Source organism: Gymnodraco acuticeps, unplaced genomic scaffold (genome assembly GCF_902827175.1).
Source record: "Gymnodraco acuticeps unplaced genomic scaffold, fGymAcu1.1, whole genome shotgun sequence".
NCBI classification, from domain to species: domain Eukaryota; kingdom Metazoa; phylum Chordata; class Actinopteri; order Perciformes; family Bathydraconidae; genus Gymnodraco; species Gymnodraco acuticeps.
The window spans coordinates 1,273,663-1,300,912 of NW_022991443.1; the positions used below are offsets into that span (position 1 = coordinate 1,273,663).

Below are 27,250 nucleotides of genomic sequence, written 5' to 3' on the forward strand. Positions count from 1 at the left end.
CGCTCACGACGAGAGCTAGAGAAGAGAGAAAATAGTTTAAAACAAAAATAAATGTTAGGACAAAGCCCTACAAATAACAACAATAAACATAATAATAAAACAATTAAAATGTTGTATTCAGATTAAAACAGCGGGCCCAAATCCTGGATGGGCGGGCGTCATGACGCCGGGTCTGGTGACTGCACATATGGGTTATTCTGCTCTGACAGCCAGACATGACGGGTAATCTGTGACGTTTCGCTCTCTCAAAAGTTGGGCCATTTTGTCTTCCTGCGCCAATGAGCAGCTCTCATAGGAAAGAACGAGACCCCGCCTCCCACGCTGTATCCAGTTCTTATTATACATCCATGGTGGGGAGAGGTGGGGCTATGGCTTCATTGTTATCAGGAAATGATCGTATAGCGTACACACTGAGCCAGGAAGTGCGCCGGACTCTGAGGAAAATATTCGTTGTGGCCAAACGGCGGTACTACACTTCCGTATCAGTAGCTGGGGCCGGAAAGACTTTTCCCATTGACTAACATTGGGAAAGAGACGTCTGTAAATCGTGGGATGATTTTTTTTAAACTAAATAAACTACCCAGTATGAACATTTGTATAGCCCTTATTAAAAACATTCGGTCCTCAATTTGTAAAATGTGCTAATAACGTTATTCTCAGAGTTATTTTCCTCGGCATTATGAACGTGCATCTAACCCACGGGGCCACGCCGCCCGGCACGTTCATGTCACGTGTTCAGTACTACATGAGTTTTACCTTTACCCATGGATGCACAATAAGAACGGATTATATGATTATATGAATGCTTTCGTGACGTTTCGCTCTCTCAAAAGTTGGGCCATTTTGTCTTCATGCACCAATGAGCAACTCTCATTGGAATGAACGAGGCCCCGCCTCCCACGCTGTATCCAGTTCTTATTATACATCCATGGTTTGGCCCCCCAGGGCGTTCCGTTTGCAGATCTATCCACCTTGGGACCCGTTATCGTTTGCGGGGTCCGTTTCCGCGTTTCCGTTACGGCCTCGTGTGAACTAACGGGCTTTGTGAAAGAGAAAAGTAGCGGATACAACCGTTTGCGTTCTCGTGTAAACAGCACCTGAGAGAGAGTGTGTGTGTCTGATTAACACTGCAGCTAATCTGTTGAAGAGCCGATTGATTGGGGGGCAGCACCATGAGGTTTGATTGCAGCTACAACGTTTTTGAACCAGCAAAATGTGCATTTTAGCTGCTCTGATATTGCCAATCCTTATTTTACATTGTTTTGATGGGTTTTATAGCGAGTACTAATAAAGCGGCATTACTCAAATCCAAACAAAATGACCTCTGAGCTTACGTCAACAAGAGAACTAGAGGCAACGGCTCCCTGAGCATCGCTTTCCAGGGACTTATTTCTGCTGCGTTTTTAAATAACTCTGAAAAAATTTAACTTTTCTAAGACGTCAAGCTTCACACCCCGCACGCCATGTGGGTTTTCCTGGTCACTCAACTCATTCCAATGCCTGGACCTCTGGTGACTTATTGATCGCGGTGCTTTCATTTTGAAACACAGGGTGAATCCCCCCTTCCAATCTCTTTAAGTAACTACATCCTGAGCGGCTCTTCTACTTTAATAGAGTTCAGTTTAGCGCGCAAATCCTAGACTGTTTTTCCCACTTCTGCATGGTGCGTGCCATCATCATTAGCAGTCTTGTGCACAATAGCTAATTAGCTTTCTCATCTCTGTCTGCCTTCCCCATCCTGACTCGTCTCAGCTAATCCCACCCAATTACGAACAAAAGCTTTTTTTCGGCTACATATATGTGTGTTAGAGCGTCAAGCGTTGCACAGGCCTCTGAATGGTGGTAGTTTTTGCACCATAAACACATACCCCCCGGGTGACACTTGAACGATTTTTAATGTCAAGCCACTTGTTAGAAGGATTGCACGGTGCCTGTCCTAATCACTGCAGACAGCCAGATGTAGAGCCATCGCAAACACAGTCATTTGTAAAAAGGCCTGCCAAAACACAATTGCTGCATTATATCATGGGCCCCGGCTTTGGTGTTAAACTCCACATGTCTCCAAAGGTTCTTTGTGACACTGTGGCGGGCTGTGTAATCAGTCTGACATAAGGATTTTTTTGTTTGAATTTCCTTCGAGAGAAAGTCTTAATCCTGAAGGCAATGAAAACACAAATCCATCTCTTTCCATAATGCTGACAGGTCCCTGAAAGATGTACTGACTACTCCTGAATTTCAATTCTGTCAGCAACAAAAACGGGACCTGAGGATGAATATAGTCTCTTTGTTTTTCCAGTGGCTGAGAAGAGCGGGGCTTACATGCCGCTATTCGACGGAGACTCTTATGTGGAGCTGAAGGGACTTCACCTCTACGGGCACGATCTGCGGTGAGTCTCAGCTTTAACTGAAGCGACAAGGACAATCTGTATGCCTAAGCATGTAGAATTCATAGTATCTCTACCTAATTTCCATACAGACAGAGTACTAGTGCATCAAAAACAGGCAAACAAGCATCTTTTGTTCACATCTCGGCTTTGTTTGTGTTTCTGCAGTCAAAAGGTCAGCATGACGGTGATTCTCAAGGCCAACAGCTCCAACGGTTTGATATTCTACAACGGCCAGAAATCGGACGGAAAAGGAGACTTCATCTCTCTGTCCCTCAATGAGGGCATCCTGGAGTTCCGCTACGACCTGGGGAAGGGACCCGCCACCATCAGGTCAGCAACATTTAAGATTTGTTTACACAGAAGCCCTGAGAGGCAAGGGAAAATAAATGGCTGATCCATATCCTCTGTGTCGTTTTTTTAAATGTGATTAGGACTTAAGTATACGGAAAAAAATGTTCTGCCTGTATGCACCTAGAAACATATGTTGTTCTAACTCATAAACACAGTAGGAAAAAAAAGTAGATCAGACTTAGAAAGGTGTTTTTTTTACTAATTTGCCTCTCAGGGTTTCCATATAAGGACAGGATGTGCAAAATATATTATGGTGTGCTAGAATGACATAAAATGACACCTGAACAAGCCACAGGTGAAAAGAGGCCTGTGTTTCCTAAAAGGTAACCAACCCAAGTGTTTGTTCGTTTATTTGTTTAATTCAGGAGCATGGAACCAATCCAGCTGAATGTGTGGAACACCATCAACCTGGAGCGCTCCAACCGCAAAGGAGAGATCATGGTGAACAAGAAGGACCCCGTCCGAGGAGAGGCACCGGTAAGAAAGAGCTAGCTAACAAGCTCCTGCTAACGGTGACGGGCCTGTCCTACGCTTTGCCTTGCTTGTGCCTGAACTAATATACTGTTTATGTTTGATCATCTGTGTGCTCTCATTATGTCATCGCCACAACCTTGGGGCTCAGTTGAATCAGAATTGCCTGCCCTTTTTGCTAAGATTTTCAACACTATGCGTTTGTACCGACTTGATTCGCTGAATGTATGCCGCTTCCCCCTCGACGCCAGTCAAGGTAAGAGGGAGAGCTCCAGATGTAGAGGGCCAGTTTGACAAGCTGTCTTCATTTTGAAAGTCCTGTAATTCCCCTCAAAAAGAGAAACAAAATCTATCTGCCTTTCAGCTTGCTGGGAGATAAAAGTCGGTGTAGCATACAGAACACAAACACTAGCTTTTACTGCTGGTATACAGTCAATTTTATAAATTCAGCCTCTGAGGTGGTGTCTGGGAGACAGAGGGAGATGGAGGCAGATAAAGGCGATGCAGCAGCAGAGAGTGTAATGAAACTCCTCAGCCCCGCGTCTAGACCAATAAAGCAGGTACATGCTTCTAGATGAAGGCGATCTAATAGTTTGATTAGCCTGTAAGTCATCCAATTATATTAAAGAGTGTAATTTGTGATTATGAACATGCACTCTGTCAACTCATCTTCCTCAAAGATTCAGCGCTCCCCCTCTCCGCCTCTGTCCTTCCCCTGACTGCCACCCATCGTCCCTATGGTAATTGTGTTTTACTCCAGCTACAGAGGCAGAAAATCTTATTAAAGGAGGAGAGCAAGGCAAAGATGGCGGTGCTGAAGGGTGGGGGGTTTGAGGGGGGTGCAAGGGATGAGCAGAGACTAGTTATGAAGCTCAATGCAGAAAGCCTGTCCTAGCTAATTCTCTGTTTTAAAAACTAGGGAGAGGGTTATAGTGCTTGCGTAAAGAAGCCATATCATATCAAAGGTGGTCACACACATGTATGGACTCACATTGCATGCTGGGAGTGTTGTCCGTATCAAAGACGGCTCAGCTGCCAGCATGATGAAGTACATACTTTCATAGGCACATAGGTACGCATATAAGATATAAACATCAGCTGCACCTCTGCTGAATGGCAGCAGTCTGTAAATGAGGTTGGGTGGAGAAGTGGCACCACTCACACTCTCATCCACAACGGTTTTTCTTTCATCTTTTCACCATCTGCTTCCTGCATGGCCTTCTTGTTTTCTTTGTGTTCACTCTCTACAGCAGTGGTGGAATAAGTATTGAAATACTTAAGTGCAAATTCTAATACCACACAGGGAAAATACAGAAAAAGGTCCTGGATACTACACCTAAATAACTACATGTTTATATAATTAGCAATATGTAAAATGTTTGAAGCTTTAGGATTAATATTACAGCTGCATTATGTAGCATTTTACTGCTGTAGATGTCTTAGGTTATCATTAACAAGTTCATACACGGTTTGCTAATTTAATCTACTGCAATGCATCATATTCTTTAAGATTTAAGATCATATTTTTTAGCTTTTCTCGTTGTGAGAACTGTGAAAACTTCAACTTCTCATGAGTTTCTCAGAAAACACTCATATTTCAGTTTATCACAAAAAAACCATATTTTGCATTATTTAGAGCATTCACATGGGAGACAGTAGATCAGTCTGAAGGGACTTGTCGTCTTGGGAACCGAAGGGTTGACGGTTTAAGTCCCGATTGGACCGAAAATAGGGAGTGTGGAGTGGTAGCTGGAGAGGTGTCCTTGAGCAAGGCACCAAACCCCCAACTGCTCCCGGGTTCAGTACACTGGCAGTTCCTTCGCTCAACCACCTCTACATACAGTATGTGCAGGTCCTATTTATTAATGTGTGTATTTTCGGCATTATAGTGTAATGTTGCAAAAAATAGAAGTACAATAGTTACATTCCACCACTGCTCTTGTGTGTAAAATCAAGCGTGCATAGCTTTTGAAGTGCCAAGATGCACATGAAAAAAAAAGGTTATTTTTAATGTCATGTTTAATCCCCTTGTCCGTGCTACACTGCAGCTCTGTGGATTTTTCTTACAGATGTGCATGCGTGTGTGTAAATGGGATTATGTGTGTGTGTGTGTTTTGTGGGCTTTTGCACTTGCCTGCTCTAGCTCTGCATGCTTCTCTGTGCACAAACACTTACTAGTCTTCCCCTAATAACTCTCTTCCTCCCTATTTGTCTTTCTTTCTCTATGATGTGCTGTCTGGAAATAAGAAATCACGAAAGGTAATGAGACAAGTCCCGGTCACACCTTCGCCCATGTTTCATTTGAATCCTTCACTTTGTCCTCTCACCCCCATCTATCCATGCAACAAAGGGCACAGAGTAATCCAAAATTAAAAAAAGGACTTCTGCAGAGCCGCGGACAGCTTTTAAAACTGCCAGTTCTGTAGAAAAACGTTGCCATTTCATAAGTCCACACACTCACAAACAGCGCTGAAGTAGAGATGCTCTCAAAGAATGCGGGTTGGCTTTCACCTCAGCCCATCTGCTGTGGGGGTGGAATGGGGGTGAGAAGGTGGGAAGAAGGAAAGAAGAAGACAGTCATCTTTGTGACGACCGTTGTTTTTAGCAACAAAGAGACGTCTTCATTAGTGCGGCGTGGGCAGCGATATCACGCCAGCGCCGCGTGGCTGTCGGGAAAGTGCGAGCGAAGACAGGGGAAGGCGAGCGAAGGAAATAGCCCGTAGGAGACGGTGAGGTGGCAAGCCAAGCCGAGCTGTTCTTTTGTCATCTGTTCTCACTTCTTCTGGAACAATCCTCCATAATAATCACAAAGCCGCTTGTTCACTCATAACAACACCTCTCACTGAGCGCAATCACTACATAAAAGCAGCTGTGCGTCTACAGAATAAACAGAAAGCACCATCTCATCATCTTTGCAACGGCCGTGGACAGCAAAGTCGGCAGTTCAATCCCCAGCTCTTCCTATACACATGTCGAAATGTTTTAGCAAAACTCTGAACCCCAATTGGCTCCCAATGAGAACGTTGCCTTTACTGGCAGCTTCGCCAACATTGTTGTATGGATGTGTGTGTGAGGTTGAGAGGTAAATTGGAACGCTTTGTCCGGTGAAGAACAGCTTTGGCTCGCGTCCCCGGCCTCTCCGTTGGAAGCGACTCAAGGTGCAGTGACACAGCCCCCGGGCTCCAGCTGCCGCCTCCTTCACTCCAAATCCCATCCTAAATAAAAGCCCGCCCAATACCAGCTCAGATTCACAAAGCCCTGTTTATTTGGCCCCTTCCATAATTTTTCCAGCAATTAACTCCACTTTACCCCTCTGGCAATTACTGCTCTACATAAAAATAAAGATCATTAACCCTCTTCCTCCTGAAGTGGGCCACCTTTTTCCGTGTGAAAGACAGCAGCGGCACCTTGCTAATGCATAGCAATTGTCCCAAAGGTTCGGTGGAAAGAATCAAATTTAATCGCAAATGAATCGCAATGAATGTGTCTCCACGCTCAACTGTTTGAAAGGTCGGCGCGTATGAGCAGCCATTCATTAGAGATGTCTGTAAAGAAGCATCCATATCTCCACTCCAGCCTGCTCCTGATTTCTCTTTGTAGTCCCTTTTATATCTCACAGATAGAGGATAATTGACCACTCTCTCTGAGAGGCGCTGAAATGCATTATGTGTTAATGTATCAAGTGTATTGACGTGGAAAGAAGGCGAAGAAGCACAGTTAAAGCGACTGCCGGCTACAATGTGGATAGTCTTTCTAGATCCTTGAGTGTGACACGTCTGCAAATCTGGTTTATTAATCTCACTTTTTATATTCTGACTAAAAGAATACAATTTATTTCATGCTCCCTGGACACAAACATTACTCCGCTCAGGATAATCAAAACCATAAACCATTACGTCCTGAATAAAGACCATTGAGAGGAATTCGAGAAAAGATTCAATTGGGCGTTTAAGTCAAAATGCAATGGTTTTTAATATTTTATTTCACCAAGCTCTAGCTCACCATACCTCTGTGTGTCCTGTCTCATCAGAACCTGCACGTAGATCTTAACCTGAAAGAGTCTCTTTTCGTCGGCGGAGCCCCCGATTACAGCCGGCTAGCGAGAGTCGCTGCACTCACGGAGGGCTTCAAGGGAACAATCCAAAAGGTAAATGTTTACAAGCCTCTATTTCTTGCAGGATTATCGTGTCATTAACTCTGCTTGTATATCCTACTGATTTATATATGTTATTTCATTGACTTTGATCCCTTTTGCCCTTAGAAGCAGTTATTAGCTGTCCAGCTGTCATACTACAGACCCTCATTTTAGAATATTTTCCATTATAGCTCAAAATGTGACGGGCAGTGGCTCTGCTCATTTGGATTAGCATGCACTAATAATAGAATGCTCATTTTTAACTCCCTCCTTTTCACTACTCTCAGATCTTACGCTGACAGCCTTCCAGTTTTTTTTCTTTCCCCTCCACTTTCCAGCAAAAAGCTCATCTCTGAGTGCCAAAAATAACCCAGTAGAACAAAGGCAGGATGCTACTGTCTATACAAACTTGTCATTAGTTCTCCTCTGCAACTTTCCCATGACAGTTTCGAGCAAATCAAATGCTAAATGTGGTGTTTGTCTAACTCGCTCTGTAGGGAATTGTTAATTAGGAGGAAGGCTATGTATTTTCAGTCTGATGTGCTGTTTAACCGCGTGTGTTTGTAGCAACTCCTAATTTCTCAGTATTACCTGTGGTGGTAACTGTTTATGTTTGAGGAAGAACATACACATGTACAGCCTCACTGTTAAAGTACTTTGTTCTTAGATGTGTTGTGATAATAAGGTCCAAAGGGAATTGGGAATTTTCCTGCAACTGGTACCAAAGCCTCACCAGAGTATATGAGTATATGGTATTATTTATTGAATATTATTATAATATATAAAGTATTTCATGAATCAGTTTCTTACTTGAATGAACCAGCAAAGAGTAAATCTATGAACAAGCAATGTTTTAATAAAGTTATCATTATTTTAGTTTCTTTGAAGTGGATACATGGAAATAAATATATTTATGTGCACCAATTAGAATTCCTTTTGATTAATGAGGCCCTACTTAGTTTTATTTGGCGGGTTTTCCATTTCCTGTAGTATGTTATAAAGGTTTGTTTCCTACCGTAACATAATGACATCCCTATGTTACAACAACACCCGTGCTCCTATGAGTTTATTAGTTTATTAGGATCCCCATTAAGCTGGTGCATAACAACAGCTAATCTTCCTGGGGTCCACAAATAACATAAAACATGACATTCGACAGTACATTACAAGACAATGATACAAATCGTGTACGGTGTCAATTTTCCTTCAAACAGTGACTTTCATATCAACCATCACATACAGCTTATTTTCTGATTCCCCATTTCCTTGGAAAGAAAATTTAAAAAAAGAAAATAATAATAATAGTGATTTTCCAAATCTTCGCTTCTTTTAGAGTAAAAACAAACTAAACAAAGACAATCCTCATCATAACTGTGAAAGGCTGTGTGTGTGTCTATGTTAGCGAAAGTACCATATTCCTGCATGTGTTTAAAAAACCTATATGAATCGGTGTGCTGCTGTATGTTTACCATAACCTGTCTGCTGCTTGTGTAATTTACTGGCTAGCACTCTAAGCCTATTGTACGTGACAAGCTAGGGGTAGAGCTGACAAGCAAACCAATCAGAGCAGATTTGGAACAGACTCTTGAGGCTATTTAAAGTGATAGTATTTTACTTACTTGAAGTTGGTGGACTCCCAAGAGAAATGAAAATCAAAGATGTTGTGATATCCCGGCTTTTAGCACTTCTTAAGGGTCAAACTTTAAAAGGTTTACAACATGTCTAGCTGACCTATTGTGTGTGCAACCTAAAGTAAACTCATTGCAGTGCCCCGTTAACCCTGTGTTTGCTGTTCCCAGATCATTCTGATGGGCACACCGATCCTTAGAGAGGAGAACGCCCTGCGTGCCAGCAACATCGACATGTTCCAGGAGCACGCGTGTTCCCAGGAGCCCTGCCAAAACGGCGGGCGCTGCAACCCCATGCTGGACGCCTACGAGTGTGTGTGCCTCAGTGGGTTCTCAGGGGGCCGTTGTCAGAACAGTGAGTATTTCTGCCAATCAATATCATCCATCCTTACAGCCATGTTACTTATACATGTTATCTTATACACATCTGTTACTCTAAATATATTTTTAGAAATCAGCATGATTGGTCCAGGTGCAAGCCAATAACTAGCAATACTTGCTGGCTTGAGATCACCTTATCATGGGAGTGTGAAATTACAGCGATGCAACAGTACAAATTGTTCCATTTCCTCATCCAACATGACTTGGTTTCACTCTGTGAGGCAGTATTTGGCTGATTGTGAAGCGTAGTATGAGTGGGACTGAAATCAGCAATACTTCCTTTAACACACAGCTTGGTCTTAGCCTGCCTCAATGGAAGTTAAACTTATAGTCTCATCTCTTTTCTGCTCATAAGACCATGGTTTCCATTCTTCTCTGTCTAGGCTATAATGTCCGTATTAAATTTGTGATGTCTCTTTTATGTAAGGGTCATTATGTATTGATTTCAAACCATTGAAAATGATGAAACATGTTGATTGAATATTCATTAAAGGCTCTTTTCAAGAGTTCCACATCAGTTTCATCATATTCATGTCAGCCTGCCAGACATACATCCACTCCGGCTCGATCTGTCTCACACACTCACTTACTGCCTTCGCCATTAACCTTGTGCGTCTGGCCGGTTGTCCCTTTCACGTTAATTAAAGCGGGAAAAAAATGACCCCTCTCTCTTCCTTGTCCCATTTCCTCACACTCCATCGCCTTGGCTCTGATAACTGAACTCCTCGCTGTTATTGATTGGTGTGATCTCATTCTCTCTCTCTCCCCCCCCCTGCTTTTGCAGCCATCTATGAGAAGTCTGCAGGAGAGACCGAGGCCATTGCCTTTGACGGTCGGACGTTCATCGAGTACCACAACGCTGTCACAAAGAGGTAAGGAAGAGGGCAAGGGGAACATCCTCATCTCTGAGGCTTCATCCGACATCTCCATTGTAACGGCTATTAGCCAAATAACCCCTCTGTCTATTAATCTCCCCCCTCGATAAGCCATGACGACAGCGTTGATGATATCATCAGTGATAAAACGGCTTCAGGGTGAACTAGTGCTTGGCTAATAGCTCACCCCCCCTCATCTATGGCAGCCTTGCTCAGCTTTTGACAGGATTTAAGTAATTAGCGAGGCGGTTAACAATCAAAGCGTTACCCTGAGCGCGCCCAGTACGCTCTGTGGTCTCCCGCTGTCTCACGGACAACAAGTTCACATGATTACAATTGTATTCTGTTTCTAATATGTGTATACGTTTTCTCATTAAAACTGGAACATCTCACCTGAAATTTGTAATGCTTTGTAAAGAGAAAATCATCTTGGTGTAAAATTGTTTTTTGGAGCAGGTGTTAAAAAAAAAGGAAGATAAATCCTGTCCCTTTAGCTGATGAGACAATTTTACTCTTCCATCCATCTTCAAGGCTGGCAAGAGCTCGCGCCTCAGGTTGGCTGTAAACAAAAATGTTCATGTGACAAACCTGAGACAACATCAAGCATACGGCTCTATATCTACGTCTCGCAGCTCTTCACACAAACACTCAGGTGTGAAAACAGGGCCGCAGCCTGCAGATCATCAGAGTCTCCATGCAGACGCACGACTCCCGCCCACACACAGAACTCTGTCGATATGTGTATGTTTGTGTCGTTGTCTGTATCTTTGCTGTTTGTCCGCGGTCGCAGCGTTCCAGTTGTGTGACCTTTGTCCTGTCCTTCAGTCTGACCTCACTTGTCCTTGTCCCCACATGTGTTGTCTCATATAAATGTCCTTCACTGTCTTTCCTTTCACTCAAGCCAACTGACCAATGAGATCCCAGAGTAAGTAGACTTTACGACTGGGTATTTGCCCAGCTTCAAATCAAGCCTAACTAACAGCAACCCAAAAGATAATCCATTTTTTATAGTTAACCCAAAGGAATAAATGAAAGTGCATTCAGTAACTGGTCATATTTTCCCACGCAGAAATCATCTTGAAGTCAGATTTTACGTTCGAGCTCCATATCCATGATTTATTTTTGACAGATTTCATTACTTGAAATACATTTGCAGCCTCATTTATCCCAGTGCAAAAGGAAGCATGAATGTGTGCATGATTAGCATTGTGCTCAACTCCCTCAGAGAAAATTGAATTGCTGTACAAAGAATGCAATACTGTGTGCATGGTTGTAACTTCGTTCATAAACAAAATGAATTGCCTATACGCTGAATCTGTTATGTGGTAAATGAACGAGACCCCTTGAAAACTACAGGAGGAGGATATACTTAATAACACCTTAACCTAGTCTCTGGTTCCTGCTTGGGAAAGCCTTCGGTCCATGACTTAGCTGTTATGGGTTTTCTTGCAGCTCATTAGCTCGGTAAGTAACCTACTCTTTAAAAGATCCCACAAAGCGACGAGGCGAGAGTTTAGCTCAAATTAAGCCGACAGGATTCAGCCCAGCGTTCCAATCCATGCCAGGGCTTCTGTCATTTTTAGTTTTTTTGCCAGATCTCTAACTGCAATTGTGAATAATTACCAAGTCGGGGGGTAGAGCGAGGCAGTGACATGTTAATCACAGATTGTCTTCCTTTTGTAGATCAGACCCTCCAATTGAGATCTCTCTGCGCTGTGTAGCCATGGGCATCAATCTCACTTAGCAGGAGGGGACAGTGGGTCCTTGGAGCCAGACTGTCAAAAGTTAAATGGATGTCACATTTACTAAGGGCCACAATGAGGGTGAACCTAAGCAAACTGGAGTCTTGGCGGCGAGCACTCTGAAGGCGTTCCGATCAATTCGGCATAATTTGATTTTGTAAGAGCTGGCGAGGCCAAAATGTCAAGCGCTCACCTCAGGTTAATTCTGCCGTTACTATTTACAGCACCCTTTGAACGCTCCCCCTTCACCTCTCTGCCAATATCTAAAGGCTTGATTTGCTCAAGCTTATTATTTCCGTGACAAATCATATCTTACCATGACTCGCAACTGATATGGTGCTTGACCACATTTTTTAAAGAATTGTCCAATTTTTCTCAATCACGGCTTCCATCTCGAGACAGAAGGTAATTGCGGCTGCACTGTGGCTTGCTGTATCATGAATTCAAAGTAGTAAGTAAATAATTTGACCTTAAGGTGGCCTTCGTACATGTGTGGACCATGAGTGTATTTAATCTTGATGCTCACGTTTAAAGGGGAAATATCAGTCAGTGTGCATATACATTTAAGGTATATGGGGTCCTACCAGCCAACAAATAATTTTACAACACAAATATTTCACAAAAATCTCAACCAAAGGCTAGGGAACCACCTTTGCAATTTGTTTCCAAGCCAACCAAAACTAACTGGCTTTTTAGAGTTGGTCTTAAAGAGACAGGGGCCCAAAACTAGGCATTTCAGACAGAAGGTAAACAGAGGTATATTCAGACAGACCATATAATACAAATAATGTGTTTTATTTTTAGCATTTAAAGCAAGTAAACATGGTTTTGTAACAAACCCAAAATAGTCAGTATGAAACTGAAAATATTAATATGTCCCCTTTAAAATGCTGCAATTCTTATCTCTAAGGCATAATGGTGCATTTTCCATCCGTCTTGATCAGACAAGTTCCTTTGAGATCCTTCTTTATGGTTGTGTTGTGATCCAGGCTAAGCTACACACTTCCCATGATCACCATGATCACACAGCAGTTGTTATCGACTGTTGACTCTCAGTCGATACTGTAGTAGAGCGGATAAGTTATGCTTTTTTGCAGCTCCAGGTCTAAACTAGTCTGTGAGTCACCCAGTGGGCTCACACATCCCCTCCTTCCTTCTTTCCTTCTGGCCTCCTGCGCTATACAACTGCATGCCGTTGACTTTCTTCTCCCCCGCCTCCCTTAAGTCCCGAGTCTCTGGAGAACCCATCTGACCAGAGGTGAGTCTCTCAAAAACGCTTTTTTGGACTTCCTCCACTCGCCTGCTCATCTCCTCATCCCTCCGTTCCTCTCCAGGACAGACCCCTCCCCGACCTCTCACAGGGCTAAACCCTCCTCCCCAGAGACAGCATTGTTCCCATTATCGAGATAGAGTTACCAATAGGAGAAAGAGCCCTCAATTAATTCTGAAGTTCAGAGCTTCTGATAAGGAGCACAGAAGGAGCCAGCCTCTCTGCAGCAGCTGTCCTCCCTGATGGCTTTTTATTATTCTAACCACTACTGCCACCCTAGAGATGGAATAAAGGACGGCACTCTGAAAAAAGCTTTTGAATTTGAATACCATAAGAGATAGATAAAAATCCTATTTACAAAGAGAAACACACCAGCAATCTGTGGAAGTCAGTGGTGTATATGCGGTGCGCCGGTGTTGTTTTATTCATGATATATTCAGCACTTTTATAACCTTGACCTTATCACTGACACGCCGCTCCGATGGAGATTATAGTTCCCTGTAAGCTCTGAGGGTTTGCCAGGAGAGGGTACACTGAGCTATGTTTTTTTCTCTCTTTGGAGAAAATAAACATTCTCCTGAATCAGAGTCTTTTTTGTTCGTGTTTACCTCAGCGATTTTAGTGAATCAAGGGGGTCAATTTTCCAACCAAAGCATGTTTTTTGAAGTAAGTTTACTTGATTCGTTCCTCCCACATCTGCTGAGGGAACCACTATTACTGTTAGCCTCAGGGGTCAAAGTGGCCTAACATGAGGCCAGCAGGTTAATAAACTCAAAGTTACATACCATCCCATAACTCTTTACCAATGCTCTTTTTATTCTTGCTCCATAAAGAAAAGAAAATGAGGGAATACTCCTACAGTGTAAGGAGAAGTTGCCAGTTTCTCTTTCCCATTTCCTGTCCTATTGTACTCCCATGAGCCTCTTTGTTTGCTATGCTTGCTGCTTTGTCTTGTCGTCTGTCCTAATCTTTTGTCTCCAGCTCTTGTTTTTTATTTTACCAAATCCACGTGTAATTTGTTCTTTGTTGTACGTGTCCTCACCTTGTCTGTGTCTTTGTGTTCGGATGCCCTTTGAAGAAGGTGGAAGTAGATCCACTTGGCAGATGTGCAGACCTTTGCACACATGCTGATTGATGACACACACACACACACAATCGCACACATACACACAGATTGAAGTTGTGACCCTGGATGTCGGCTATTTATCTCTTCAGGACTCTGTTAGGGTGTTTGTATGCAGGACTGTATGTGTGAGGGTACGGTAGGAGCACATCAATGTGTTGAGTTTCCCTCACCCACCAGTGGCAGTGACGTACAGTGGTAAGGTGGAAGTCGCCAAGTCTTTGCATCCAAATCACCCCCGCAGCTCGAGGGACTAGAGATCAAAAAGCTGCCTCAAGACACACACACACACATAGAAAGCACTGAGCAGCAATGCAGTACAGGCTCAGTAGGATGTAGGGAAGCTAATATCAAAACAGCTCCCTGCAACTCCTTAGCTCAGCTTTAAAAACACGTAAGACTGTAGAGAACCATGTCAATGAATCATGGGTAATGTACAGCAAAGATTTCTCGTTTCAAATATGCCATACATGACAAAGGCTATGTATGCCAAAGGTTAGCTCTCTTTTTGAAAAATCAGTCCAAATAGCTAACTGATGTGCTTCCTGTCCTCGCAGCGAGAAGGCTCTGCTGGTGAACAAATTTGAGCTGAGCATCCGGACGGAGGCGACCCAGGGCCTGGTGCTGTGGAGCGGGAAGGGCGTGGAGCGCTCCGACTACATCGCCCTGGCCATCGTTGACGGACACATCCAGATGACATACGACCTGGGCTCCAAGCCCGTGGTGCTGCGCTCCTCGATGCGCGTCGACACCAACCGCTGGATACGCATCAAGGCCAGCAGGTGAGCCGCGGATCAGCTGTTACCCCGGGATTACACTTAATCCATATTGTGTTTGTGTTGCTGCGAACGGTGTGTGATCTGAAGCATGAATTCAATGCTACACAGTGATCCCCCTGCACTGAGATGCCTCTGATTAGTTTCACATTAAGGTTATTTTCATGCCCGGTCATGCATGAGTATGACGCATCGAGCATGGAATTGCTTAGCCACGTTAATAATGTTCAAACAGGAAGAAAACGCGGCAGCATCCCAAAACATATTGGCACATCAGCGGTAATGTATCCAGAAAAGGAAGAAATGATATATTAAAAAAGTGTATGTATATAATGTATACATACAGCATTCTTATTACATATGTTGATCCTATTTGAATCCTTAATATAGAATCAGCATGAATAGAATCATAAAATAAAAATGTTCTTATCATTAAGGTTGACACTAGTAATAGTGTTTATTCTCATACTTCAGTCTTAAACGTACAGCATGAGTTTAGAGTGTACACCAAATAAATCCCTCACACATTAGTCACACTAACAAAGGTTTTAGTTTAGCACATGAATCTTCATTCAGATGTATAAAAAAAACAAAGCACAGATTTATTTTTGCCACACAGCGATGTCACATTAACGGATTCCTTCATTAGAAACAAATTAACTTCCTGAACTTTGAGAACGACCCACTTAACACCTTCCACGGGATCTCTGCTTTATCTCTGCCCAACATTTGCTTTCAAATGCGGCTGTGGGTGAAAGAATCGGGGGGGGATAATTAGATCGGCTTCATCATGTAAAGCGAGACTAATCGATCCTCCGACAGAAGACGCCGTATCCAAACATCCCAGGCTTTTGCAGGGAGGGCCACATGAGATGACATAATTTGAATGTGATGATGGTGTAACCGCAGCATGTGGTTACATAGATATCTGTGTTTGCGGCTTGCCGTTAACGACACCCTCTCACTGCTGGAACACACTTTAATGGGTTCAAATTAGCCCCGTCGCCACAATTCTTAAGTGTGCGCTAATGCGTAGCGCCGAGCCACCTAAAATGAATGGCGCTCTCGCGACATCTGTTAGCTTTGTAGACAGACAGGCACATTTAGAACGCTGGCTTGGCAAAGGCAGTTATGGGAGTGCTTAGTGCGCTGGCAGCACAGCAATGGAGTCTCGATGCTTGAGATTAAATGAAACTCCAATTTACAGCTATTCACCATGCATGCATGCATCACTTTTCAACTCTCTCTTCTTCTTCTTCTTTCTCCTCCTCAGAGCACTCAGAGACGGCTCTCTGCAGGTCGGCAATGAGGCAGCGGTAACAGGGTCGTCGCCCCTGGCAGCCACGCAGCTGGACACAGACGGAGCGCTGTGGCTCGGTAGGTCCCCACCACTGGTGAAAGAAGCATTCAGATCTGTAGTTGAATAAAAGTACCAATACATTTCTGTCAAATACTCCATCACAAGTTAAATTCCTACATTAACATTTTCTCCTAAACCAGCCCTTTCATGGTTTTGAAGGGGTTTTCCTTCATAGGTTGTATAGGTTTTTGTGCATGTAAATCGTCTGGAAAGGCTAAAATCTGAAAAGTTCTGTCCAGACAGAGTTTCTCTCTCGCATAAAGCACTTTTCAAACATTTAAGCATTCAAACATATCAGATTAGAGGAACCAATTTGACCCATCACTGGTACCCACAAATGTAAAAGAAAGTCAAGGGAATACTTGTAATTCTGTACCCACTCCGACGCGCTGCCAAAAATGAGCAATGAACTCATTGGCATTGCAGAGGATAAGCAAAGTCTCAGACAGGGAAAACACATTGCAGTTTGGGCAAAAAAAAAGTGTCCGAGCCAATTCAGGTATTGACTTGAGAAATGAAAGGCTATCTGAGTGAAAAGTTGTCCGCTCTCCTGAATTGAAAATGACCAAGCTGCCTTGTCATCTGCTTCTCATATTCGGTGAACTTAGCTCGGAGAAATGGCTTTTCTGAAAGAACACACACGGCACAGCGGTATGGAGCATTCGGAGGAAATAACATTGAAATAAAGTCAGGTTTTTTTTCCTTTTGAGTGCAGAGTGACTTAGAAGAGAGGCTGCATGTAGAGGTGTACTCAGGTACACAAACACTCACAGGGAGGCAGAGCGCCGGAACAGGTGCTGAGAGCCTGCAGCAGGAATACATAATCCTCACCACAGCCCCCCCGTCGAGAGCCCTTCTCCTTTTTAAATCCCCTTCAGGACTGTTCATCATTAATTCATCTGTAACTTGCATGAAATTAGCCCTGTCTGTCGATCCCCGATTCTGAGGCGCGCAATTCGATTAGAGGGGGCAGGGATAGGGGATGTAAAGAGCTCGTCGGGGAAATGAACTCTCAGACAGACGGATTAGAAAGAGAGAAAACAGGGAGGAGATATGGGATGTGGGGAAAAGGAGGAGGGATGCTGGAGAGTTCTGGAAGTGTAGATAGAGAGGGAGACCGAGAGCAGGTAAAACATCAAAACCTGGGGTCAGAAACTCTCCCAGTAACAGATCTCAAACTCTCCATAAGACGTTTCACGCTGATTTATTGAGAGAGACACTAATGACTTTGAGCGTGCTGGCTCAAAGAAGGGAAGCTGAAAAACATCATCAAAAGGAGAAAGTAGGCAAACAGCACACCCAGCAATTAGGTCATCACGTCTCTTCAAAAGGACGGTATAAGACTATAAGAAGAAAAAGATTGCGCTGGATGACTTCAAATAGGAATAAAAAGTGCAGGAAAGTTAAAGCTGAATGGAAAGTAAGGGGCTGAAACGCTTTGAAGTACAAATCCACAATATTTTCATATTAAGAGATTTCCATTTTTAAAACGTTCTATGACTGATAGATAAAACGCTTTAGTGAGACAATTTACATCCAGCGCACAAGTGCTTCAAAAGCTCATTTTGAGTAAAAATACAAGTTTTTCCTTTTATCTCTTGTAGCGCTGCAATTCCAGATGAATCTGATTATCTTCTAGATTAATCGTTTGGCATACAAAATGTCAGGAAATACAGGAAAATCGACTAAATGTCTAATTTCGTCAGTCTCAAACCCAAAGAAATGATCCTTTGATATGATATAAAATAGGGAAAATCAAGAAATCGTCATATTTAAGAGGCTTAAAAGACTGCCATTTCTAACATGTTTTCATAAAGAATCAATTTAAAGGAGTCCTATCATGCTTGTTGGTGTGTTTCTCGTTCCTGTAGTGTGTTATGTAGATGTTTGTGCATTTAAATGGTCTTCAAAGACTCAAATCCCAAAGGTCCCTCCAGAGAGAGTTTCTTGCTCGATTAAACTCCTCCGTTTACTTACGTCAGATAGTGACATCACTATGAAACACTAGCGCCTATATTGGATAGCGCTCCAACACATATAGGCCCAATCCCAAACCAGGCCCTACACCCCTACCCCTACACACTTACCCCTCCGTGACGGAGGGAACTCCGTGGAGTGACACTCGCGACTCCTGTCAGATGGAGGGAGTAAATACAGCAGCAAGCTTTGGGACGGCCTCCCCTCTCTCCGGCAGAAACAGGAAATGCCTTAACTGTATGTAACAACGGTTTCAAATCAGCATCTCTTTGACACAAAATAAAAATTAATAACTCAAATAAATCTCCAAACATCTTTAATTGTGTTTTAAACCTGATGTTTATAAGCTTCTTAGTTTTTGCAACAGTCTGTAAATATACACAACTTTATAATAAAATGCACACATTTATCTTTTTCTAGACTAACCGCAGTTCAGTCAGACAACTCACGTGTTTCTTAATATGTTTATTAGAAGCAGCATATCGTTTGAGTTTGGCGTCTAGGCTCGGGCCTCATCACTCCACAGATTTACAAAGAACATTGAGTGATGATTAGATAACTACCCCCGAGCCTACAGGTGGAAGCTGGGGGGGGGGGGGGGCAAGCAGCAGCAACATGAAACACAGCAGCAGGAACATGAACATAGCAATAGCAAGTGAACACAGCAATGGCAGCAGAAGCATTAGCGAGGCAGAGGCAGGAAGACCTGGCAGCTTAAATAGAGTGGCATGTTTAGGAGAATGTGTTTGGTTGGTTGTAAGAGGGACGAGGTGCGCCACGTGTTAATGTATCATTGGTGCTCGAGTTGACTTCCTGAACTAGCTCGCAGGCTTCGCCCCATTTATGATCCTAAGTTAAAAACATATGAGATTATCATGAGGTTGTTAACATCGCAATTTATCAGTGGATGTTTGCTGGAACTACTTGTGAACAGCGTGTTTTCCTGACGGACACACACAGCGTTGAGAACCGGTCAGGGTAGAGAGGCCGGTCTCCAGTCAGCACTGATGCAGACTCGCTGTTAGAGGGCTTGAGTAACCCACTCCCCCTCCACACCGCTCCACACTCGTTGGTTTGGAAAAAGCACTTAATGTGGGCGGACCCTCTGCTCGAACGCGCAAATGGAGGGGGTAGTGTGTAGGTGTAGGGCGTGGTTTGGGATTGGGCCATAATGTGATTGGCTAAGGGGTGGGACATATCTCTAAGCGGTTGAGCCCAATCACAACAGAGCAGACTGGGCTCTGGTTTCCCGACAGAGGGTGAGAGAGGTGCTGAAGCTCAGACAATATGAGAGGCAAATAAGAGCCTCTTTGAACCATTACAGCATGTAAACATGTCGCAGTAAAGGCACTAACTACAAATATGAACCGAAAATAACATAATAGGGCCCCTTAAACTACATATCTATTGTCTGTGTCTTTTTCTCCACCTCACTACAAAGGTGAATGGTACTTGGTATTTTACAGCTCTACAACATTTGATTTAAAGGTCCCATGTCATGGCCGTTTCTACTGATCATAATTCCATTGTTGAGGTATACTAAAATAGATTTATACTGTGCAATTTTCACGGCTCCACGGATTGGTCCATTTGGACCAATGGGACCATTTGGGCAGCATAGACAGGTATTTTCTGTGTTAGAGTTGACATGGGTCCTTAAATAAAATGAAACAGCAACATCTCTTTTCAGAAAACAGTCGCACAGAAAATGGCTTTTATTTGATCTCTTTGGTTTGTTTTGAATTAATACAGGAAGAAGTGAGTGGTTAGCACAGAAGAGAGCAGCACCTATAAGGAGTCAATCTTAAAGAAAAGCTGTCGGAGTATTTGATGGACAGGTGATATTTAGGGAGTGAAATGAGCGATTAGCACTTAAGACTGAAACAAATTAGATATAATGAGGATGTCAGGTATATATAATGTTACTTTCTGTCATCACCTTTCATTAGTGGAACATTTTGAGCACTTGTTCATCGTTTCAAATGAGAGGGAACCTTCACTCCCGTCTATCTTAACTAACTCTGGCTGGCATGCAGCTTTCTGCTTTTGATCACGGCGCTTTGACATATAAAGTGTCAACCTGTCATGTACATCCGCTGGCGTCGCCATGAGAATAAAAGACACAAGTAACTCATTTAGACCCAGAAATACATTTTTATAGGAAAATATATTTCCGGTACAGCCTTTTTGAAGGCATCTCCAAGGTCTCATCTTGAACTGAAATCCTATCCTTTATCTTTTTTTATCTTTAAAGGGGCATACCTTGATGATAATTGTGTAATGCCTTCACCCTTGAAGATATCATCTGGGGATTTTTGTTTTTGGCTCCAATCTTGAACATTTGTAAGAGAGAAGCTGGGTGGGGAATGCAATGCACTATGGGAAATGTAGCAACTAGAGGTTGAGTGCTTGTCCAATAACTGCAGTAGCCCTTACGGCCCGTCCACACAGTGGCATTGGAAGCTTCTTCCAACGCTTCTGCCCATTCACTTGAATGGGGTGACGTCACTTTTCGCCGAACTGCATTGTGGGAAGCAGAGGCGGAGCATTCCTGGCGTTTAGGCTGCAAAAGTTGAGGCAATGTTCAACTTTTGAAGCTTCTGAAGCTCTCGGTGGAAAGCATCAGCCAATCAAATCATATGCCAGTACAAAGCTCTAGCCAATCAAACCGCTGCTTGTGTGTCAGGGCGGGAGATTTCATGTGATTGGTTGTTGGTCGAGCTTCAGACACGCCCGCCGGCAAGCTTTTTCCAAAGCCGCTGTGTGGACGGGCCCGTTAGAGTGAGGATACTGCATATGAATATGGTAATATTCAAATACAGATACTAGTTTCACCATTAAACTACTCCAGTTGATAACTGATATTAAAACAATACTTTCTGCTAATTCAAGTTTCCGCAATATAATGTTTAAATATGCAAATTACGCATTTGAACATTGGATATTGACATAAATGTGTATTTCGAATGTGTTCATCCCCTTAGTCTGTCTGAAAACATTCAAAAATGTGTGAAATTCTCAAAGTTGGCCAGTGACAATGTTTTATGGTAGATTCGGGAATTGTAGTTTGAGTAATTATATTCTCTTATTTTCTTTAATATGTGTGTATAGTGTTACTCTGAACTTCCTGTATTAACCCCCCTGTCCCCCCCCCCGGTGGTCTGGAGGAGCTGGCGGGTGGCCCGTCGTTTGCCCAAAGCCTACAGCACGGGGTACATGGGCTGCATCAAGGACGTGGTGGTGGACCGGCGTGGAGCTCCACCGGTGGAAAGACGCCCTAAACAAGCCCCAAAATACTACACTGCTCCGCCGCCAAATAACCCAGCAGAGACCGAATCTTGAGAAATAAACGGAGAAAAATAAGAAACCTCCCACTCGCTCCCTCCATAGCGCCATGTCTCCTGCTGTAATTATTTTCTATTTTTGTATACTTTTCATTGCTTTTTATGTGGAAAGAAAATGTTGTTTTAATTTTTGTTTTATATATTTGTTTCTTTTTCTTTTTTTTATCTGCACCTACATAAACAGAACACACTTCTTTCTGCCCCTAGCCCCTTCATATATATCTTCTTTTTTTTCAAAAAGCAGGCATCTCTGGTGAAAGGGAGATATGTTATTCTTGTCAGTTTTGTTGTTTTAATTAAAACAAACGCCAACTTAAAAAAAAAAAAAAAGCTGCCTGCTTCCTTTTTTCCCCTCCTCGCTCATTACTTGAACACTGGTGGACGTCGCAGCAGATCTCTGGTAACGGCCTTGTCTTGGTGCCATATCTATCGTCCACATTCCCCAAGCATGGCCCATACCGTACCTTCATGATAGACATACATTCCCCCCCCCCTGCTGCGGCTCTTTGATGCTGCGGCCAGCTGGCGACTCCACACAAGAAACTCTAATGTAATCAGCCACCAGTAGCCCGCTGTTTTTTTCCTAATGGGACTTTTCAGATATCAGTCAAGCTGCTACAGTGAGAAAGTACACAGCTCGAGACCACTCCATCACCCCCATCGCAGAGCACCCTCCCCAAAAAAGAAAAAAAAAAAAACTCTCCCGCTCAATCTGAATCCCATCAGAGCCTCTAGTTTTGAAATATGACTCACTAACACTTCAAGCCGACATGACGGAGAGAGCGCTCCACAATGACGCGCATATCATTAGTCATAAGTCAAGACATGAATAAATGTTATAAATATAGAGTATATAAATAATACCTGAGACTGTGAATATGTAAGATGGGTTCTCTTTGGAGAATTTTGCTTCTCATATACTATTGTGCGTTCTGTTTTAACAATCCAAACTAATGATGACCACTATAAATGCATGCACTTCTGCAGTGTTGGTTTGAATCTGGTTTTTGTTTTCTAGTTTTATTTTGAAAATAATTCCCACTGAGCTCGGAATAATGTTTTATATTTGTTCATATCCCTGTATCTTTATGGCCTTTTTTAAAACATTTTTCCTGGGAGCAGTTAGTTTTGCAGGACATTGAATGGTGCATACGGGGAAGAGGTTGTTACCATATCTGACCTTAAGGAGGTGCTGAAAGCAAAGACTGAAGAAGGAACAGACAGGAAGGAGGCCAGCAGAGATCTTATCATGAGGAGAGCCTAACCACTCTTGGGAATGTCACCGTCAAACAAAATTCGTTCAAAAACTCTTTCTGAGACTTCATTTCGTTCGTATTTGACTCGGAGCATTCCTGGAGGACCTTTTGTTGTTTCCGGCTATCCAGGAGAAAGACGTTGTTGTGACTTTTGGAGCCATAACAGCCGCAAACATGGGAAACCGATGCATAATCTACAGTACTTGGCAAATTAACATAGTGACGCATGGTTTTGTATTTCATTACTAGTCGAATTCTTAACTTTCAGTGAACTGATGCAACGTGGTGAAGTCGTCCACAATAAGCCCGCGCTGACCGACTTAAAGGGACACTTTGTTTTGATATTGAGAACTTTGGCAATACTCTGAGACAAAATCATGCCTGTTCATGGTCGAGTATTGAATGGTCTTGTGCTACTTTGTCTTTTCTTAATTTCCCTTCTTAAATCATCATTGTTTTTTGTACAGCCCTTGTGAACTTAGCAAATGTGTTATATGTGGAGGTTTATGTTTTTAGTAATATACACTGGAACCATGTCGCCCACATGATGATATACTCATGTAGGGAGGGAAAGCCCTGAAGCTATAAACTGTGTTGTTGAGTGTCCACACCAGGAAAACCCTTATTTTCTGATGCAAGACACGTTTAAAATTCCAGCACTATTAACCTTGGACTGGTCTTATTGTACCATTGTGTTTGAATTTGATCAGCTCAGGTGGCGACATTAATAAAGGAGAAATCCCTGTGTATTCGGATGGACTCGAGAACATTAAGACGATAGCAGTCCTGTGGTTTGAAAACTATTTGCCTTAAAAAACCCAATCACCTCTCTCTGAGCAGGTGACGTCATCCATATAACTGTTTTCCTTATTTTAGCCAGTGTATTAGCCTCATCCCCATAATGTAAAGGAGTAATACATAATAATGATAATTATATCAGTAATAATGCTCATACTGTACACAAAAAATATCCCGGGGGGGGGCTCTGCAAATGTCCCCCTCCGGCTTTTTACGAAAAGATCTTCTATTTACTGTTTTTGGAATCTATTTTCTGTTCCTTATTTATGTCTACATGTGGATGACCCTCCATGTCCGGCCTCTGTAAACTACTGTCTGACTGCAAAGCTCCTCAAAGGCCAGTGCCCCGCGTACGAGTGGCATGACCTGAACATTACTAACTCTATGACCTTTGTCTTGTGATCCTACCACCATGAAATAAAATGTCAACCAAATGGAGCCCCTTCTTGTCCGCCGTCTTGATTTCGACTCCATTTGGAGTTTGCATTTCGACCAATCTTCGCTGGCAATATTCTGTATTCTTCACAACTGTCAGCAAATCCTGTGATCAGATCAAAAAACAAATGTTGTTGGTGTATTTCTAAATGCCTTCTTACTTCCCTCCTTCACCTGTGGCTCTCGGCCTCAAGCCCAAAACTCCTGAGGATTTACAATGACAAGAATATGTTTATTTTTTTGTAAGGTTTCAGTGTCTTTCTCAAGTAGGGCATGCTAGTTTTTAGCAAATGTTACTCAGGTGCATTTGTAGAGACTCTTGGACTGTAGATTAATACACATTTGGGTGCTAGAGTATTAATTGCTCCAGAGAACTGAATGTGTTAGCAAGTGAAAATAATTGACATAGGCCATGTTGAACATGACATTTTATTCTTGAAATTATTGTTTACAAATCTTAACCTAATGTCCACTTTTCCAGAGCTTTCAAACCAGTTAAGGAATAATGTGCAGATGCAGATGAAGGCTGGCCTTTACACAGACCAAAAAGCTTAATCTAGCTTTGGGATAAACCAACAGAACTATGGGTACATTCTTTTGATTTCTTGGGATTTGTTTTCCAGAGACATTTCTAATGATTGCCACATTTCTGCATCTGATGCTACAGGAAATCAAGGGAAAACTTGTTTGATAATAATTTCAACACAAGGTTAACTGTGAGATTTCCCCTATGGCCTCTATCAGTAGATGAGGGGCTCAGTTGTCATCATATGACCTGAGAGCAATAAACCAGGGATTCTTATTTTTTACTGGGGCCAGGAAATCTATTTCATGGGAAAAGATTTTCCAAGGATCCCCCTGAAGTGAATGCTAACTGTCATTTGGTTCTTTTGGAAGCCATTGGAACTGTTTGTAATCTAAAACGTTGCAGCCCCTTGGCACAGTGCCACTATCCCTTATTTGAGAAAAAACACAGTTGATAACCAGAGACAAGGTTTAAAATGTCCCCCATAAGACCACGTGTTATCATAAAGCAAGACCTCCATATCTAGAAACTATGATGAATAATCAAACTATGATTAAGGAAACCTTGAAAGGCTGGGCAAGTGGAATTTAGTGGACTAAAGATTCTTGATTTGAGTCCAGGACTTCTTTTAGTGCTCATATTTATTCCTTAACCCTGGGGCCGTTTAATACTGATAGAGAATTTCATTTGAGTCATGGCCAGGTCCTTCTGTATGTATAAAGGAGCTGTTAGAAGGAAAAGAGAGCCCACCCAGAGGTATTTTCCATATATTTCCAGGTGCAGATGAGTGAAATTGGAATAATTTAGGTACCAATTTGGTGGGAAAACTCAGCTCTAGTATGAATTCACAGAAGCCTTCTTCTTTCCATTGTTAGTTTCCAGCATATAGAAGCAATCACAAGTTTAGACTTCAGTCTGGTGTTTGGCCTTAATGAGAGGTTTCCGCTTATTGTTTTGATTGAAACGTCCAAGGACAAAATGTGTTTTTCCAAATCCAAAGCAATTTTCATTTCCCCAGCTTGTACGCAACATCAATACACTGCATTTCAGTGATATTTACACTTATATTCAAATCTCCTACAGCAATCTGTAGCGCCCTAACCGCTAATTGAAAGGCTTGCGATTCAAATGAAAGAAACTCTTCACACGGCTTCATACATCATTCAGTACAACCCAAATCTGTTCTTGAGCATTTTCATTAAGCCCGGAGTTTAATTTATTCCTTGCTAATGACGGAGAAGGATGCTGCATCTCGTGTTGTGTTAATTAAAAATATGAAATGCTGTTGATGAAATAGTTTAGCTCAGTGAGGAATCCTTCTGGGGAAAGATCAGTTTCAAGTTAAAGAGGGTTGGCGGTTTAAAATATGTGTTTTCGGTGTATACAAGATTCACAGAAGGCTAATCTTAATTCATGGGTTGAGCAACCTTCTGTCCAGAAGGTTTTAAGATGTGTCGTTTTAACACATGTCGGGGAATGCAGTTTGTTCAAAGGTCAAAGTGGAGTTATGAATTATGCAACAAAGGTCAGGCCCTCTGGATGAATTTCATCAGACCTCTGAACCCGAGCCAATCCAGGCCCCAGTCCTCCACATCATCTGGAAAGTGTTCTTAGAAACATCTCTCAATGATATTCTGAGAATGTTTTCTAAAATCCTTTGACAGCTTCCAAATGAAAAGCCTCGCCATGTGCCAAACTACATCTCACCCCCCTTTTGTGAAATAAAGTTTCTCTCTCACAGCTTTTTATGTCCACGTGGAAATAAAAGTGATTTCTCTCTGACGAGGCTCCAGCTGTCCAGCTGCATCACTCTCAGTATAAGTCCTCTTTGTTTCCCTTTCCAGATTTGTTTTCAATCTTTTGGCCCGGCAGATTTGCAAGTCTCAAGGCAAAAAGGGGTCAAAGGTCACGGTCTATAGAAGCAGCCACCTCAGGGTAGAGGGGACATCCTGGTTTCCATTCCATGCGGTGGGAGACTAGGCTTTGTGCTTTAGAGTCTTTTTGTCCCTCGTAGACTCAACAGGGACATCAGTCTGCATGAACTTCCGTCACACCTTTCCTTCCTCCCTGCTTTAGTTTTACACATGATGTATTCTTCACATTATTTGGCCCTGTTTTGTTTAGGACATTTGTTTGATTTGTTGTGCTGTTTTTCAACAAATGTGCATATAAACATCAAACAAATTATAGCATTTAAGTTTCAAGAGTCTGCTAATTACGGTAGCCAAAAAATTAGGAGAAATGTGCTGCAGCTCAAGAAAGTATGAAAATATGAAAACACCAATGTGCTAGCTTTATAGTTCCTGAACATCAACAAGCGCTCGGGTCCCAGCTGTGCGCGTCACTTTTTAATGTCCCTGTTTCTGTTGTGTTTAGCTTCCAGCAGCATTTTGGATTTGCAGCGCTTTTAGCAAA

General features: G+C 42.7%; 1 protein-coding gene across 1 annotated transcript in view; it reads left to right on the forward strand.

Moving 5' to 3' along the window:
* agrn (agrin) overlaps positions 1-24,312 on the forward strand; it is a 269,713-nt gene extending 245,401 nt beyond the window's left edge. Inside the window, 10 exon segments of the mRNA XM_034196403.1 lie at positions 2,297-2,387; positions 2,553-2,717; positions 3,104-3,215; positions 5,457-5,468; positions 7,240-7,356; positions 9,144-9,327; positions 10,138-10,225; positions 14,921-15,145; positions 16,413-16,514; positions 21,631-24,312. Coding sequence (XP_034052294.1) covers positions 2,297-2,387; positions 2,553-2,717; positions 3,104-3,215; positions 5,457-5,468; positions 7,240-7,356; positions 9,144-9,327; positions 10,138-10,225; positions 14,921-15,145; positions 16,413-16,514; positions 21,631-21,757 — 1,223 coding nt within the window. The 3' untranslated portion in view covers positions 21,758-24,312.
* The last annotated feature ends 2,938 nt before the right edge of the window (positions 24,313-27,250 follow it).